At 37.2% G+C, this 16,730-nt stretch overlaps 1 protein-coding gene and 1 pseudogene across 4 annotated transcripts in view; both read right to left on the reverse strand.

Moving 5' to 3' along the window:
- Nucleotides 1–16,730, reverse strand: part of SMCHD1 (structural maintenance of chromosomes flexible hinge domain containing 1) — a 164,814-nt gene that overhangs the window by 22,486 nt on the left and 125,598 nt on the right. For 3 of the 4 annotated variants that reach the window (XM_002828085.5, XM_063716988.1, XM_063716987.1), the window contains exons 41-45: nt 16,218–16,340; nt 12,662–12,852; nt 10,684–10,793; nt 10,357–10,427; nt 3,975–4,146 (exon numbers count right to left, since the gene is read on the reverse strand). In XM_002828085.5, coding sequence (XP_002828131.5) covers nt 3,975–4,146; nt 10,357–10,427; nt 10,684–10,793; nt 12,662–12,852; nt 16,218–16,340 — 667 coding nt within the window. Of the gene's footprint in view, nt 1–3,974; nt 4,147–10,356; nt 10,428–10,683; nt 10,794–12,661; nt 12,853–16,217; nt 16,341–16,730 lie in introns of those variants that run through there. The other variant, XR_010137656.1, reaches the window with a different exon arrangement.
- Nucleotides 13,603–13,720, reverse strand: LOC112130008 (small nucleolar RNA U13; annotated as a pseudogene).

The following is a 16,730-nucleotide window of genomic DNA, read 5'->3' on the forward strand; positions in this document are numbered from 1 at the left end:
ATATTAAAAACAATAAGTAGATTTTTCTGATTATAAAAGTGACACAATGCTTACTGAGGCAAGTCTGGAAAAATATATAGAAAGGGATAATGGAGAAAATTATCTCAATTATATAACCCAGAATTAAAAGTATGTTTCTTTCTACTTTTTTCAATGTGCTAACGAATACACACACTGTTCTAAACAAGAGAAAGCCATCTAAGCTTTTTGAACCTCAACTTCTTCATCTATAAAATGAAGATAACAGCAGTAAATAAGATCATTCATGTGATAACCTTAACAGGGTGTCTGCAACGTAATAATATTTTATAATATGTAAATGTCCAGTAATTTTTTTTCTTCTTATGCTCTGATTTGCTCTTATCTCATACTAATCATGCAAGACAATGTATAGGCAAATTATTTAGAAAACAAATACTTTGCTTATAACTGTGCTAGCAGTTGACAATTTTTATGGTGATGGCCTTCCTCAAAATTGCTTTTGCTCTGAGAATGATTCCATGATACCCAGGGGAGGGTCTCCAAACCTGTTTGCTTTATTTGATCCTTACTAAGTCTGGCTGACCTGGAAGGTGGTGGGCATTTCTCTCTCCTAGGACTGGTGGGAGTTAAGTTATATTAAAACTTCAGGGTGAAGGTATATGCAAGGTTGCTGACTGTCCCAGAGTTATCTTTGACTTTGTCTTGGCTGTTTCCATCTCCTTTAAATCTGTGATTTCTTCCAGTTTCCTTCCAATAGATTCCTGTTTGGCTTAAAGTAGTCATGCATGGCTGCCATTGCTTACAATCAAAATTACTTTATATATATTAGTAACCTTAAATGGTCTCCTTTGAGTTCTTATCAATGAATCATTAGTCTGTATGTGGGAGTGTATCTTTGAATATATTTGTCAAGAAAGCTAAGCAACTATTAAATATGACATCCGTGTATTTTTTAAGTTCCACAGGTAATTCTTTCTGGTTTTGGGAACTACTGCCATAAAATGCTTAGGTATAGAGTCTAGGCCTTTTACATTAATTCACTGACCTCGACTAAAATGTTTTCTCTGATTTCTTATCAGTTTCTTTAGATATTCACTCATTGTAGAGACTGTATGTGTCCACTGATGTCATAAACAGAAGTATGACTCCTCTTCCCACCACCTTTCTCAACTACTAATTAAAAAACTTCTGAGGCTGAACTGATAGCCCCAAATGGAAATTACCTGCTATGGTTGGTTTGTCTCTACCAAAGCTCATGTTAAAATTTGATCCCTGGTATGGTGGTGTTGGGAGGTGAGGCCTAATGTTGGGGTCATGAAGGCAGATCCCTCATGAATAGATTAGTGCCATCCCTTGGGAGTGAGTGAATTCTTGCTCTGTTCCTAAAAGCTGGTTGTTTAAAGAGCCTGGCACCTTCCCTCCCCTTCCCTTTTGCTTCCTTTCTTGAGATGTGATCTTTGCACATGCCAGCTCCTCTTCATCTACTGTGATAGGAAGCAGCCGGACGCCCTCACCAGATGCAGATGCCCAAGCTTGAACTTTTCAGCCAGAAGAACTGTATGCCAAATTAAGTATCTTTTTCTTTATAAATCACCCAGCTTCAGGTATTCCTTTATAGCAACACAAAACAGACTAAGACACTACTCAAATTTCTCAACAGTAGAATAAATGAACATTTCATTCACACAATGAAGTATTATCCTGCAATGAAAATGAACTACATGCATAGTGTTGAATGAACAAAACTAGACATATAAAAAAGTATGCACCGCACAATACCAAGTATATAAAGTACTAAAATGGGCAAAATTAATCTATGCTACTATAAGTCAAGAAAGTTGTTATCCTTTGAGTATGGAGTGGTGGTAGGGAGTGGAGGAGCCAAAAAGAAATCTTCTACAGTACTGGTGTTTCTTTTTCTTTTTTTTATATGGAGTTTTGCTCTTGTCACCCAGACTGGAGTACAATGGCACAATCTCGGCTCACTGCAACCTCTGCCTCCCAGGCTCAAGTGACGGTCCTGCCTGAGCTTCGCGAGTAGCTGGGACAACAGGCACCCACCACCATGCCCAGCTAATTTTTGTATTTTTAGTAAAGATGGGGTTTTACCATGTTGGCCAGGCTAGTCTTGAACTCCTGACTTCAGGTGATCTGCCTGCCTTGGCCTCCCAAAGTGCTGGGATTACAGGTGTGAGCCACCAAGCCCAGCCTAATGTTCTATTTTTTTATACAATAGTGCAGTGTTCATGTTGTGAAGATCCATCGAGCTGAATGTTCACGAAATATGCACATTTTTCTACATGTATTTTACTTTAATAAAAGTAAACAAAGTGGCCAGGCACGGTGCCTCATGCCTGTAATTCCAGCACTTTGGGAGGCCAAGGAAGGTGGATCACTCGAGGCCAGGAGTTCAAACCCCATCTCTACTGAAGATACAAAAATTTGCCAGGTGTGGTGGCGCATGTCTGTTAATCCCAGCAACTTGGGTGGCTGAGGCACAAGCATTGCTTGATCCCGGGAGGCCGAGGTTGCAGTGAGCTGAGATTGTGCCACTGCACTCCAGCCTAGGTGACAGAGTGAGAATATCTCAAAAAAATAAAAAATAAGAAAAAAGTAAATAAAAGTAAACAAAACGTTGCAAATACATACAATGAAATATATATTATTCAGCCTTACAAAGGAAGGACATTCTAACACTTATTACAACATGGACAGACCTTGAGGACACTATGCCAAGTGAAATTAGCCAGTCACAAAAGGACAAACTCTGTATGATTCTACTTATATGAAGTATCTAGAAGTCATATTCAGAGAGACGGAAAGAAGTATAATGGTTGTCAGGGAATGGACAATGGAGAGTTTATACAAAGTTTCAACTGTGCATACTGAAAACAGTTCTGGAGATAGAATGAACAACAATGTGAATGCACTTAACACCAATGAACTGTACTTTTTTTTTTTTTTTTTTTTTGAGACAGAGTCTCTGTTGCCCAGGCTGGAGTGCAGTGGTGCAATCTCAGCTCACTGTAACCTCCGCCTCCTGGGTTCAAACGATTCTCCTACCTCAGTCTCCCAAGTAGCTGGGACTACAGGTGCGTGCCACCAGGCCCAGCTAATTTTTTTTTGTATTTTTAGTAGAGACAGGGTTTCACTGTGTTAGCCAGGATGGGCTCGATCTCCTGACCTCATGATCCGCCTGCCTCGGCCTCCCAAAGTGCTGGGATTACAGGCGTGAGCCATCGAGCCCGGCCAATAAAAATGGTTAAGATGGTAAATTTTATGTTATATGTATTTTTCAATTAAAAGAAAGTTAACAACAAACTGCTCTGTGTTAGGAAAGTAGAGTTAAGTGTATCAGAATTAATTATATAAATTAAGAGCAAATAGGCTCTAAGGTAAGGGATGGTAAGGAGACTTCCTGGTAAATATATGCACTTCAGAGCACAGACGTGCAGAGACAATTATATTGGCTAATTAGATGCAAAGGGACACAGCCTGTGGAAGGGAAAAAGGGGCAGGAGATCACATGTCATACACTTTCTAATAAGCCTTATTTGTTCTAGATAGTTACAAATTTCAAGATAGAAATAAGTATTATGATTATGTAATAAAATACTGACTTATTCAATAATGACAGAAATTTCTTCTTTTTTTTTTTTTTTTTAAGAGATGGAGTCTTGCTATGTTGCCCAGGCTGACCTCAAACTCCTGGGCTCAAACGACACTCTTGTCTTAGCCTCCCGAGTAGCCGGGAACACAGGCATGCACTACATATAAGAATGAAAACACAAAGGATAAAGCTACTATTTACGTAACTCTAAACTACCTGATATAAAAAAGCTGAAAGTACTAGACAAAAACATCTTACTTACATTTGTTACTTACTTACATTTGTTAATTTTTCATGTTAGATTCTCAAAACATAAGCTCTTAGAAAAATAAAAGAGTAAAATTAAATTAGAAATTGCTATTTAAGTACTTATTCAACTTACCTATTTGTTCCCCTAAGATCAGACACTGTTTTGGTACTGGAGCTCCAAATACCATTCCCCGAAGTTTATCCATTGGAGGAGCTTTATTCTGAAGGCCCCCAAACTTTCCATTACTTCGAATTCGATCTCCATCTCTGGTCAGCAGTGTAGGACAGTGTGTAATTTTAACAACCTATTGTAAATAAGTGAATAGTAAGTAGTGAGCAACTTATTTCAACTACTCCAAAAAAGGAGAAATCATTTAAAGTTTCTGAGATTAGAAATGACAGGATCACAGTAGTATTTTCAAAAACTTAGTAACTAGCAATATGTAAGATAAACTGGAGGGAAAAATCCAGAGGCAGAGAGATGAATTAGACAACTTTTCAAATGTCAGCCTAAACTAGAACAGTGACAACACAAGTGAAAAAAGTAAATGATGGATTGATAAGTGGAAGGAAGAGGACAGGCCAGAGAGTTCTGTGCTTTGGAACCCATGGCAGTTAAGTATCAAGGTAGCATCACCAACCCAGTTTCCTCTGTTAGATTTAAGTTTTTTAGATGACCAAAGGATAGCAAAAGGAGAATATTACACTGAAGAAAATAGAGACTGGAAAGCACTAGAGTGACTCTTCCAAAGACAATACTATGGTTTTAGGTATGGAAGATAAAGAGGTGATAATTTGAGAGTTAGGGGAACTGAAATAATGTAGAAAAACTGAAGTCATGGATGGGAAAAGATGAAGGGTTAATTAAGAATTAAATTCTTATGTCAGGTGTGGTGGCTCACACCTGTAATCCCAGAACTTTGGGAGGCCGAGGCGGGCAGATCACGAGGTCAGGAGTTCGAGACTAGCCTGACCAACATGTTGAAACCCCATCTCTACTAAAAACACAAAAATTAGCTGGGCACGGTGGCACGCGCCTGTAATCCCAGCTACTCAGGAGGCTGAGGGAGGAGAATTTCTTGAATCCAGGAGGCGGAGGTTGCAGTGAGCTGAGATCGCACCACTGCACTCCAGCCTGGGCAACAGGAGACTCTGTCTCAGGAAAAAAAAAAAAGAAAGAAATTTTTCAGAGAAGTCAGAATAAAAGAAAAATATTGGATTTAGTACGTCATAATCTAGAAGAATGTTCTTGCAAAAAAGGTTCAGAAAATATTAAAAAATAAAAGTTAAACTTCATTGGTAACCAGAGACATGGAATTCAAATAAGATATTTTTACTACTCAATATGTTAAAATGCACACACACACACACACACAACTTTGGTGGGGGGCTATGGAAAAAGGGCCTCCTTGTACTGATATGCCCTGGGACAGCCCTTCTCAAAGGAAATGGGACAAGTGTTAAAAAGTTTAACATTCTGTATGATTCAGCAATTCTAAGAATCTAATCAGGAAAAAATAGTAACAGATGTGAACGACGTATACGGAAATATTGTTTTAATAATGAAAAGTAGTAAACTTACATGTCTCAACAAGTTATACAAGTAAATTACAGCACATCCATACAATGAAATAGCATACATACATTAATGAATGAAGAAGAACACTGTAATTTTTAACAAGTATAAAAACGTAGTCCTATCTAATATTGGGGCTAAACAGTCTCTGAATTATACAAATACAAGATAAAGTAAATGTAATTAAGATGATTATTTGAAGAAATCCTGTGGTGAATTCTTTGGTAAAGCCAGTATTTACAAATTCAAAAATCATTTGTTTTTACAAGAAATAACCACAACTTAATTTCTTAGTTTTGGTTTGGGTTTATATGTTTTCTAGTGGTGAACAACAACAACAAAAATACAAACTGGCTTCATGTGCTATCCACTTATCAAGATTCAGGCAATCAATGTTTCTAAGGATTTAATATCTTTTTTTTTTTTTTTTTTTGAGTTGTAGTCTTGCTCTGTTGCCCAGGCTGGAGTGCAGTGGCATGACTGTGGCTCACTACAGCTTCCAACTTCTGGGATCAAGCAATTATCCCAACTGAGCCACCTGAATAGCTGGGACTACAGGTGTAGGCCACCATGCCTGGTTACTTTTTTTTTTTTAAACTTTGTAGAGTTGGCGTCTCACTATGTTGCCCAGGCTGGTCTCGAACTCTTGCCTTCAAGCGATATTCCTGCCTTGGCCTCCCAAAGTGCTGAGATTACAGGCATGAGCCATCATGCTCAGCCTAATATGATCTTAAATAAATACACTAAAATGTATAGATTTTCTATTCTCTTGTTAAGAAGCAATATGAGGGAAGAGTTATGGTAGAAGGACAGACAGTTTGGCTCTCCTTTTATAATGATTCTGGAAATACTACTTTCACAGACAGTTTCTCAATTCTCCCTCAACCTTGATTCTACCTCACTAGTACACTATTAGGACAAAAAAAGTCATGACAGTGTTTGCAAATTCTGCAAATTCTGGAATGAACAATATTACAACTCTGAAACCCAACAATGTTACCAAGGAATGTCGTAAGAGTTTTTTCTTAGAAAAGTTTTAAAATAATATTTGATTGGCAAAGTTACATATGACTTCATTTAAAAACCTGGAAGCAAGGAAATCAATATGTGCTATTATCAATTATGAAGAACAAATTCTATTCCTTTTTTGTCACATATGTGCTATAACATTTTTGCAAAACTAGTATTGGTATCTTTCATCAGTTTTAAGATATTTTCAGCCATTAGTTCTTCAAATATTGCCTATAATCCTTTTATAAACGCTCTCCTCTTGATATTCTGATTACATTTTGGTTAGATGCTCTCTCATTCTACCCTCCATGTCTCTTCATCTTCTTTGTCTTACATTCCATTTTCTCTTTCTCTCTGGGTTGCAGTCTGAATATTTTTTTCTGACCCTCTTTTTAATTCACAAATTCTTAAGATGTTAAACCTGCTCAGTTAGTATTTAATTTCTATTGTATCTTTTGATTTTTAGAAGCTCTATTTGATTTTTTCAAGTTGACTTATTCTTTTCTCATTTTCAACACTTTCATTTTTTGAACTATATTAATCAACTATTAATATAGATATTTTTCAATTTACCTTGTTTTTTTCTCATTTTCAACACCTTCATTTTTTGAACTATATTAATCAAATATTAACACTTTAAAAATATTTGCTCTCATTTTCAATGTGGAAATTATTTCCATTCAAAAGCAACGGGGAAATTCCTCCAGAAAACATTTGTTTACTTCAATCAGGTATCTAAGGATACTACTAGTCCAGCACATGAAACCAAATGTTTACCTTGAAGGTTTTCAGAACATCCAAGTAGTATGAATACAGGTTGCAAACAGATATTAGAGTCAATTGTTATGCTGATGAATTCTCTAGAAAAATGTTTAACTTTTTAACTTTTCCACTTAGTGCCAAAGTTCAAGAGAGAGAATTTTCTGGTAGTTCCCTGAAGCAGCTGGAGTTGAGATGAAGGTGGCAGGTTTATATGTTTGTTTACCCTTAAACTAAGGTTTCCCCCACAGAGGGGGTGTCCCCAGTTATCAGACTCCCCATGTTGTTTAGAGCTCTGGGTTTTGTCTCCTACCCTTAAGCCCCTCGAGGGAGTGAAAAATCAATGCTTAAGTTCAATTAGTTTGGCAAACGTTCTCACTGCAAAAATCTGGCATTAGTGTTGTTTCTCTCTCCAGGTTCCCACTTCCACTTAGAATCCTTACTTTCTTGCCAGTTCATTAAGATACATATCTGAAATAGCATTTTAGCTAATCTCAGCTGGAATTTCCAATGGCTATCTGGTTTGTCTAATTCATCATTGTATAACCCTCAGTGCACTGTGCCTAGTGATATGCTGGAACCAGCCTGTACTGGGTCACGAAAGCCAGGTCTCCTGAACACCACATTCATATAGGCATGAAGGACTTCATACAGACTGCTGGAAATCATCCATGATACAAGTACTTACACCATAGAAATTGGCAAAAGCTACAAATCAGGGACTTCCACATGCCTCCTCAGAGAGCTAGTTCAACACATAATAGCACACCACTGTGTCTCATACGTAGTAAGTATCCAAATATCTCATTGAACAGGAGTCTTCCAGTTACCATCCTATTAGTTAGTTCAATCCTTACTAGCAAGCTTCTCACCGTCTCCAAACTGATTCCATGTTATCATAACATTTAATGGGTATGTTTCTATTTCATAATTCGGGATATATAAAAATGCTAATCACTACCAGAATATAGTAGCTCTCCAACCCACAGCCAGTTTCTGGTACAGTATATTATACTTATTATTAGGTTTACAAGGAAACGTTCAAGAAGATGCCAAATACCATTTTCCAATTAGCTATATAATGTTCAATAATCCCAGTAATTTAGTTTTCCTAAACTAAGATGAATTTATTATTGCCTTTTTTTTTTTTTTTTTTTTTTAAGATTAGAGTCTTGCTCTGTCACCCAGACTGGAATGCAGTGGCATGATCTCAGCTCACTGCAACCTCCACCTCCCAGGATCAAGTGATTCTCCTGCCTCAGCCTCCTAAGTACCTGGGATTACAGGCGCCTGCCACCACGCCTGGCTAATTTTTGTATTTTTAGTAGAGACGGGGTTTCACCATGTTGGCCAGGCTGGTCTCGAACTCCTGACCTCAAATGATCCGCCTGCCTTGGCCTCTCAAAGTGCTGGGATTACAGGCAGGAGCCACTGTACCCGGTGCCCTATTATTGCTTCTTAATGAGGCCCAAAGAAAAATTATTCATACCAGTTTAGTTCTAGCTCTGCCATAAATTAGTAAAGTGTGACTTGGGACAAATCCCCCACCTCTTTAACAATTTTTATTTTTTTAGACAGAATCGCATTATACTGCCTAGGCTGGAGTGCAGTGGCTATTCATAGGCATGATCAGAGCACACGACAGCCTATAGCCTTGAACTCTTGAGTTCAAGCAAACCTCCCTCAGCTTCCCAAGTAGGTGGAACTACAGGCATGCATCACATGTCCAGCTCTCCATTATTTGTTCTCAGCTTAAGGTCTCTCATCTATTCTCACTGGTCCTAGATCATCCTAAATGATCCCTATAGTCCCCATGATTCTAGAATACACCATTTACAGATACTGGCTTAGATCAATCCAGGGTACTGCCTATAACATGTGGCTTTAGGGTCAAAATCAAGTCAAGGATGTTCCTTTGTTAAGACCTCTGAAAGATTTAAACTACTGTACTCCTGGATCCTCTGAGCTAGACAAAAGGGCTTCTAAAATTCTAAGTGGCATTACCCTACTCTATCTCACCCTCATGGCTGAGAACAATAACCCTAGCAGACATCCCCAAAAGAACCCGTGGCTAATACCAACTGATGCCAGATGACAACAGGTACCAGTTGCCAGCTATATAAGGCAGGCATTTTAGAGCTGCCACCACCCCAGTTCAACTAGCCAACATCACTTGGAGAAATCTACAAAGAGGACTAATATGTTGTTGTTTAAACTTACAATTTAGAGTGTTATATATATAGCAGCAGTAAATAACTGAAATATTTATTTTACCAAACTCCCCTCCAAAGGTGCTATGGGCTAAACTGTGCTCCACCATAATCTTTTATTTATTTACTTTTTACAAGACCAGTCAAGTAGACTAGTAAGGAGGGGAGGAAAGAATAAAACAAAGAGTTAGATCTGTAGCTGATTGTGATCAATTGAGATAACTCATTACCTTTGTTTGGGACCAGCCCCCAACAAATCCATGTTAAAGTCCGTAACCCCAAGTCCCTCAGAATGTGACATTATTTGGAGATAGGGTCTTTACTGAGATAATCAAGTTAATATGAGGTCACTGCGGTGGGCCCTAATCCAATATGATTGGTATCCTTACAACAAGGGGGAAATTTGAACACAGTCACATGCAGATGTGAAGAGACAGGGGGAACAGAGTCCTCATCTACAAGGCAGGGAGAGGCCTGGAACAGATCCTTCATTCACAGTCTTTAGAAGTAACCAACCCTGGTTCCTGAAACTGTGAATTTGGATCTCCAGGTTCCAGAACTGTGATACAATAAATTTCTATTATTTAAGCCACCCAGTCTGTTGTGGGACAGTAATATTTCTATTATTCACATCAGTTAATGGCTGCCCTAGAAAACCAATACAAAGGGCTACAGCCAATTACATTTTACACCAAAATTACCTGACAGTACTTTTTTCCAATCCTAACAGACACTGTTTTGAGTCTTAGACAATTTCGTAGCCTCAAAACACATCTATTTAAATTTGCATCCTGGTCCATTCATTCCTACATTTTGCCTACTTTTATGTTGCTTATCAATTTGCAGAATTTAAATTGGTTTTGAAAAGGCTACTTAGTCATTTGTATATGTATCATCAAATGGACATGATACACATTAAAACTGAAGTCTACAAATTTAAAAAGAAATCAAATACATACCTCTTTTCTATAATGATTGGCCGCATCCAGATTATCCAAAATAATGGTGTCTCCTAACAGCATACCAAATACTAAAAAAGTCAACAAATGAATTTTGAAAATTATGATATTTTCCTTGGTTATATTAAAATATAATGCACATTGCAAGTCTTTCTTTGAAAGAGTGCTAGTATTCTCGTTCTAATTTTATTTGTACTCTAAAAAATACTGACAAAACTATGACTGATAAGCAAAATAAGAATATAAATTTTCATTATCAGTAATTTATAGATTTATGTCACAAATTTAACACCTGTACAAAAGTAAAGTCACCATAATGTCTTTTACCTGTTTCACAATGTTCTATATTATCTGGAAATGTTAACAAGTCTCGAGCAAAGACGGGATCTCCAATGGGTTTAAAATACAATTTTCCATTTCGGAAATGAGGTAGAGGTCTAAATAAAAAGAAATTTTAAAAAGATATTAAAGCACATGACTTAATTTTAAAAAAGACAATATGGAAAACATGAATATATTGCACATCATTTTGATCATACAATCAATTCCCAATCCACCACAAGTGATACTTCTAAATGATCCGCTATTATGCCCTTAGAAATGGAAACAATATTGACCATATAAAAAATCTACTTGGTTTTATCTGTACTACTACCCTCTATTAGTTTGTATTAACAATAAATAACAGTTTCATTTGACAAGGAAAGAAAAAAAGTAGCCTCTAAAGCTGGTTCCAAATGAGAGTATGAATGACATAACTGTTCATGTGAAGAGTGGTCACAGAATGACTAGGGGAAGAGGCAAGGCCCAAGACTGAGACACATATGAGGAAGGCAGCTCTATGTCCCCTGTCTCCCTGTCCTTCCCACACAATAGGAAGAGCAATTAAAGCCAGTAGATGATAACAATGGAATTTCAGAGATGGTAGTTGATTGGGGTGTCAGAGACTTTCCCTTCAACATAGGTGGAGAGGAGCTCTAGTTAACTCAATCCCAGTAAGAGGGAGAATACCAGAAACAGAGAGGATAACTCGTTTCTAGAACAAACGTTAGCCCTAAATGTCAAATCCATACTTTCCCTAAATCAACGATCCTTAACTTAGTCTCCAGGGATTATAGAGATAAAGAAGCCCCCCTGGAGAAAAAAATTCTTCTCACAAAAAGTATTAGGGTGTGGGGGGTGCATGCCTCTAGTCCCAGTTACTTGGGAGGTTGAGGGAGGAGGATCACTTGAGCCCACAAGTTTGAGGCTACAGTGAGCTATGACTGTGCCTGTGAGTAGCCACTGCACTCCAGCCTGGGCAAGTGAAACCTGTTCTCTTAAGAAAAGAAAAAGTATTACCCTTATCAACACAGTAACTATGACCCGTCAGGATTTCCCATGCTGTTCCTTTGAGTACTGACTAGCTGCAGGGTGGCAGATTTTAGAATCTGATAGATCTGAGTTCAACATACAGCTGTTTCCTCAATCTATTTTTAGATTTACAAGATGAAATAACAAGTTTACTGACATAGTAGACTCTTAATGAGACCCCATTCTCCTTCAAGTCCCCATTCCTATGCAATCACAGGCCGTGAAAAGGTTTGTTTAGTAATCTGATAAAATATTGACTAATAAATACTCTGTTATACATTTTTATTTATTTTTTGTTAGTATTTCCTTCCTGTCTTTAGGTGCATTTTAAAAAGTAGGCCTAATCAGGGTACACATAAAACATAAAAAAGGGGCTGGGTGCAGTGACCACACCTGTAATCCTAGCAGTATGGGAGGCTGAGGTGGCAGGACTGCTTGAGCCCAAAAGTTTGAGACCAGTCTGGGCAATATAGCAATAAAAAAAAAAAATTTAGCTGGGCATGCTGGCATGCACCTGTAGTTCCAGCTACTTGGGAAGCTGAGGTGGGAAGGTAGTTTCTATCCAGGGACGTTGAGGCTGCACTGAGTTGTGATCACGCCCAGCCTGGCTGACAGAGCAAGACTGCATCTCAAAAAATAAAAATTAAAAAATTAAAAAAAAAATTTTATGTCTTTGTGTGTTTTTATGTCTTTGTGTGTATACGTTACATATACATGTAACTATGTCTTTGTATACATTACATATACAAATAATATTTAATTGGCAAATAAAACATAGCCAGCATATGTAGTGAAAAATGCCCATTTGTGATGAAGACAAAAATAACGTAGATAGTTCAAGTCAATTCTCTGTTTTAGGTATCTTTTAGAGAAATCATTTTTAAATTCAAGGCTTTGATAAAAAACAGAAAATATATTTCAGAAAAAAACATTACTTTCACTTTTTTCTAACCTTTTCCAATCTGGAAGAGTCTTCTTATAAATAGAATCAAGGGGCAACACCTGCTGACGACCTTGGGTTTCATCATAGATACGACGTGCAGCGTCAGTGGTAAGGGTGACTACACAGTCCATGTCACTTGCCAGATGCCAAGAAATAACCATCGCAGCTCTATCATCTTCAATTTGTGCTAGATGTGCAATCTATAACCCATTTTCATAAAATCAAGTAAAAAAATATAAAATCTATATATAAAAATTTGATATTATGTTAAAAGCCCAAGCCTAGGTAACAAAAACTTCTCTGAAACACATGAATTAAAAATAAACTGTCAAGTTGTTAAAAACTTAACTTGAATATATTAAACATTGTATTCTGCTATTAAATTAAAAAATTTTTTTCTAAAGATTAAACCCCAGTAGAGTTGCAAATGAGCAAATAAAAATATTAGGAATTTCTCCTTCTTAGACCGTTCAGGGATGAAAAAATTAGAAATTTTATTAGCTAGTAATATATACTTTTTTCACATTTTAACACTGTAAATGGGATCTGTCTTATTGGTAAAATAATCATAAAGTATACTTAAATAATATACACATAAAATAATGCAGTTCAATTAAACATAAATACAGTTAATATGCTCTTCCCTTCTAAGTAAATACTTTACTTCAATATTATAGTATTCCTTTCAGAAAACAAATCTAAACATCACAAATAAGAATTGTTTCTTCTGCTACTCAGGAGGCTGAGGAAGGAAGATAACTTGAGCCCAGGAGGTAGAGGCTGCGGTGAGCCGAGATTGTGCCACTGCACTACAGTCTGACAGAGCAAGACCGTCTCCAAAAAAAAAAAAAAAGAATTGTTCCTTTTGTTTCTGTTTCTAGGAACAATGCTTTGGAGCTTAGAATTACAAATCCTTGCTTCAGTCACAAGTATTCTTTTTCTTTCCCTCAGGTCAGACAGGTAATGTGCCAACAGTGTAACAAGGTTCAAGGGTGGCATATCTCACACATGTGCGTGAACACCCAATCATCAACAAGCATTCTTGTTCAAAGTCAAGTCCACCAAGATTGGACTACTGTGGCCAGTATCAAAGCCTAGTTCATTGTGCTAGGATGGTGGTGTCTACCCTTTAATCTTACTTGATCTAGTAGCACAAACCTGCTCTAGCAATAAGAACATTGTGTGTCACTTTTAGAAACATCAGGCTGGACATGGTGACCCACGACTGTATTACTAGCACTTTGGGAGTTGAGGCAGGCAGAGTGCTTGAGCCCAGGAGTTTGAGACCAGCTTGGGCAACATCACGAAACCCCATCTCCACTAAAAATACAAAAAATTAGGGGGGCATGGTGGCATGAAACTGTAGTCCCAGCTACTTGGGTGCTGAGGTGGGAGGATGACCTGAGCTCAGAAAGTCCAGGCTGCAGTGAGCCGAGATGCACCACTGCACTCCAGCCTGGGCGACAGGAGTGAGATCCTGTCTCAAAAAAAGCCAAAAAACAAAACACATCGTAACATCTACCCTTATATTCTAATTCTTATCTACTCTTAGATTCTAATTCTCTAGAAGTTAGTGGAAGAAAGATAAGAAAATGAACATGCAAAAAAACTAGTACATGTAGACAAAAATGAAAACAATGTTCTAGCCAATGGAGAAAGAATTAGTAGAGGCAAATGAAATGTAAGCAGAAGAAATGGCTTACTTGTGACATTTAGATGTGTTTTGTAAAAGAAATACCACGATACTGTCATAAAACCTATTTAGAAGGGCATGTTAAGTATAACTATAATATGTTTAACTGAACAAAAAAATCTTAAAACTGCTACTACATCTTCCTCATTTAGAGATGGGATTTCAAGATATTTGGAATTGAGGAAGAAATGTGTAAAATAAGTTACTTGAGGTATTCACGATGTTAAAAATAAATACATTTTGAAGTTTGGGGGAAAAAAGTCTCCCCTTGTTCCTACTATATTTCTATGATTATTGATTCTAGGGTTTTTTTATTTTTTTGAGACAGAGTCTCGTTCTGTCGCTCAGGCTGGAGTGCAGTGGCGTGATCTCGGCTCACTGCAACCTCCGCCTCCCAGGTTCAAACAATTCTTCTGCCTCAGCCTCCCGAGTAACCGTGATTATAGGCACATGCCACCACATCTGGCTATTTTTTGTATGTTTTATTAGAGATGGGGTTTCACCAGGTTGTCCAGGCTGGTCTCAAACTCCTGACCTCAGGTAATGCGCCCGTCTTGGCCTCCCAAAATGTTGGGATTACAGGTGTGAGCCACCGTGCCCGGACTACTCTAGTTTTATAATAAATGCCAGGAAGAGTATTTTTTTAAGGAAGCAAGGGAAAAGACTAAGGATGACATGGAGGGATTGTAAAGTTTTCTCCTACTGGTTAGGGTAGGGTTTGTATTTCTGAGGGGACAAAAGAGAAACTATGTAAAGTGAAATTTCAAAGATTTCCCCCAGATTTTCAAGACATGCAATGGGAAATATTTAAAAAGGAGACTTTAAAATACATTTCTCTTGCTAAAATTTATATGTTGGTAAAAATCTCACATATTGTCCAAGAATTTTGTATTGGATGAACTATTAAAATGTGGAAGCCATATATTTATATGCTTAGGATCAAAGAACTGCTTTTTTCTAAAAACTGGAATAATATTTTAAAACACTGTATATTAGCAACTTGTTTCCTAATACATAAATTTATATTTAATTTGAATTAAAATTCAATTTTTCAGTTTGCAGATTTGAGGTTTGGGTAATAACGTAACACGGTTTTGGTCATACACATTGCTACACGTTACCCCCTATTTTCAGTGGACAGTATATTTGTGAAGTTATAGGGCATATAAAAAAACCACCACAGACTTTAGAGTCAGAGAGACCTTGAGTCACATCTAAACTCTGCCTTTAACTATATTTTAACAAGTTATTTAAGCTCCCTGAATTTCAATTCCTTTATGTATAAATGAGAAATACTACAAATAATAGTTCATACGGTGGTTATAAAAGTAGAATATACATGCATAGGCAATAACCAAAGACTCCAGAGTCAGACTACTTGGGGTTTCACCCCTGGCTCTGCCACTTGCTATTTGTGCAACTCTGAGCAAGTTACTTGACCTCGGTTTCAGCTGGGCATGGTGGTACACGCCTGTAGTCACAGCTACTTGGGGGGCTGAGGCAGGAGGATCACTTGAGCCCAGGAGGTGGAGGGAGCAGTGAGCCACAGTCTTACCATCGCACTCCAGCCTGGGTAACAGACTGTCTCCCCCTCCAAAAACAGAGCTGCATGACATGAAAGCATCTCTAAGTAAACAACAAGCCTTGAACTAATAGATTTTAACAACTTTTGCCACAGCCCTCAATAGTAACATTACAGATTTCAGTTTTAAACTCTGCCAAATCCCTATTGCAATAATGAGAGCAGGTACTTTATTGGAAAGAAGTAAATTACAAAGAACCTGACACTTTTTTGTCACTTTTAGAAGACTCGTTTTAAACAAACAAGATAATAAAATGTACTGCCTTTCAAAAGGCTTAATAAACACAAACCTTTCCCAAAACATCTCCACTGCCTTTAGTATAGTTTGGAAGAGTACACGATCTTCTAGGTTTTTTCTTCAGTTCTTCTTGTTCTGATAGCTTTCTTTTCAGAAGTGCTTCAATGTGTGGCACCTATAATTTATAAAGAAAAATTAACTACAAGACCAATTACTCTTGAACCAGGCAGCCCATAATGACATGGGAGAAAAATTAACAATTTAGATAACTCAAGAATATAAAGTTGGTAAGTAGGCATTATTAAAAAAAAAAAAACTATCAGAAAATACATACACACACAAAGAAAACACAATTTTAAAAACCATGGTTATAGTAATATAAAGTTCCCACTTCACTGAATTTAAAAAAATCTTAGCCAAGAAATACACTACCTATAATAGGACTTCTCTTTGAAACCGAGTTACACATATAAAATAATATAAATTTTAAAAATCTAGATTGCTTTTTATTTTCTCTTATTTTGTTTACCGCCACGTGTAGTGGTTATGCAGCCTTTTCAATGCA

The sequence above is a fragment of the Pongo abelii genome, chromosome 17, assembly GCF_028885655.2.
Source record: "Pongo abelii isolate AG06213 chromosome 17, NHGRI_mPonAbe1-v2.0_pri, whole genome shotgun sequence".
Classification (NCBI taxonomy): domain Eukaryota; kingdom Metazoa; phylum Chordata; class Mammalia; order Primates; family Hominidae; genus Pongo; species Pongo abelii.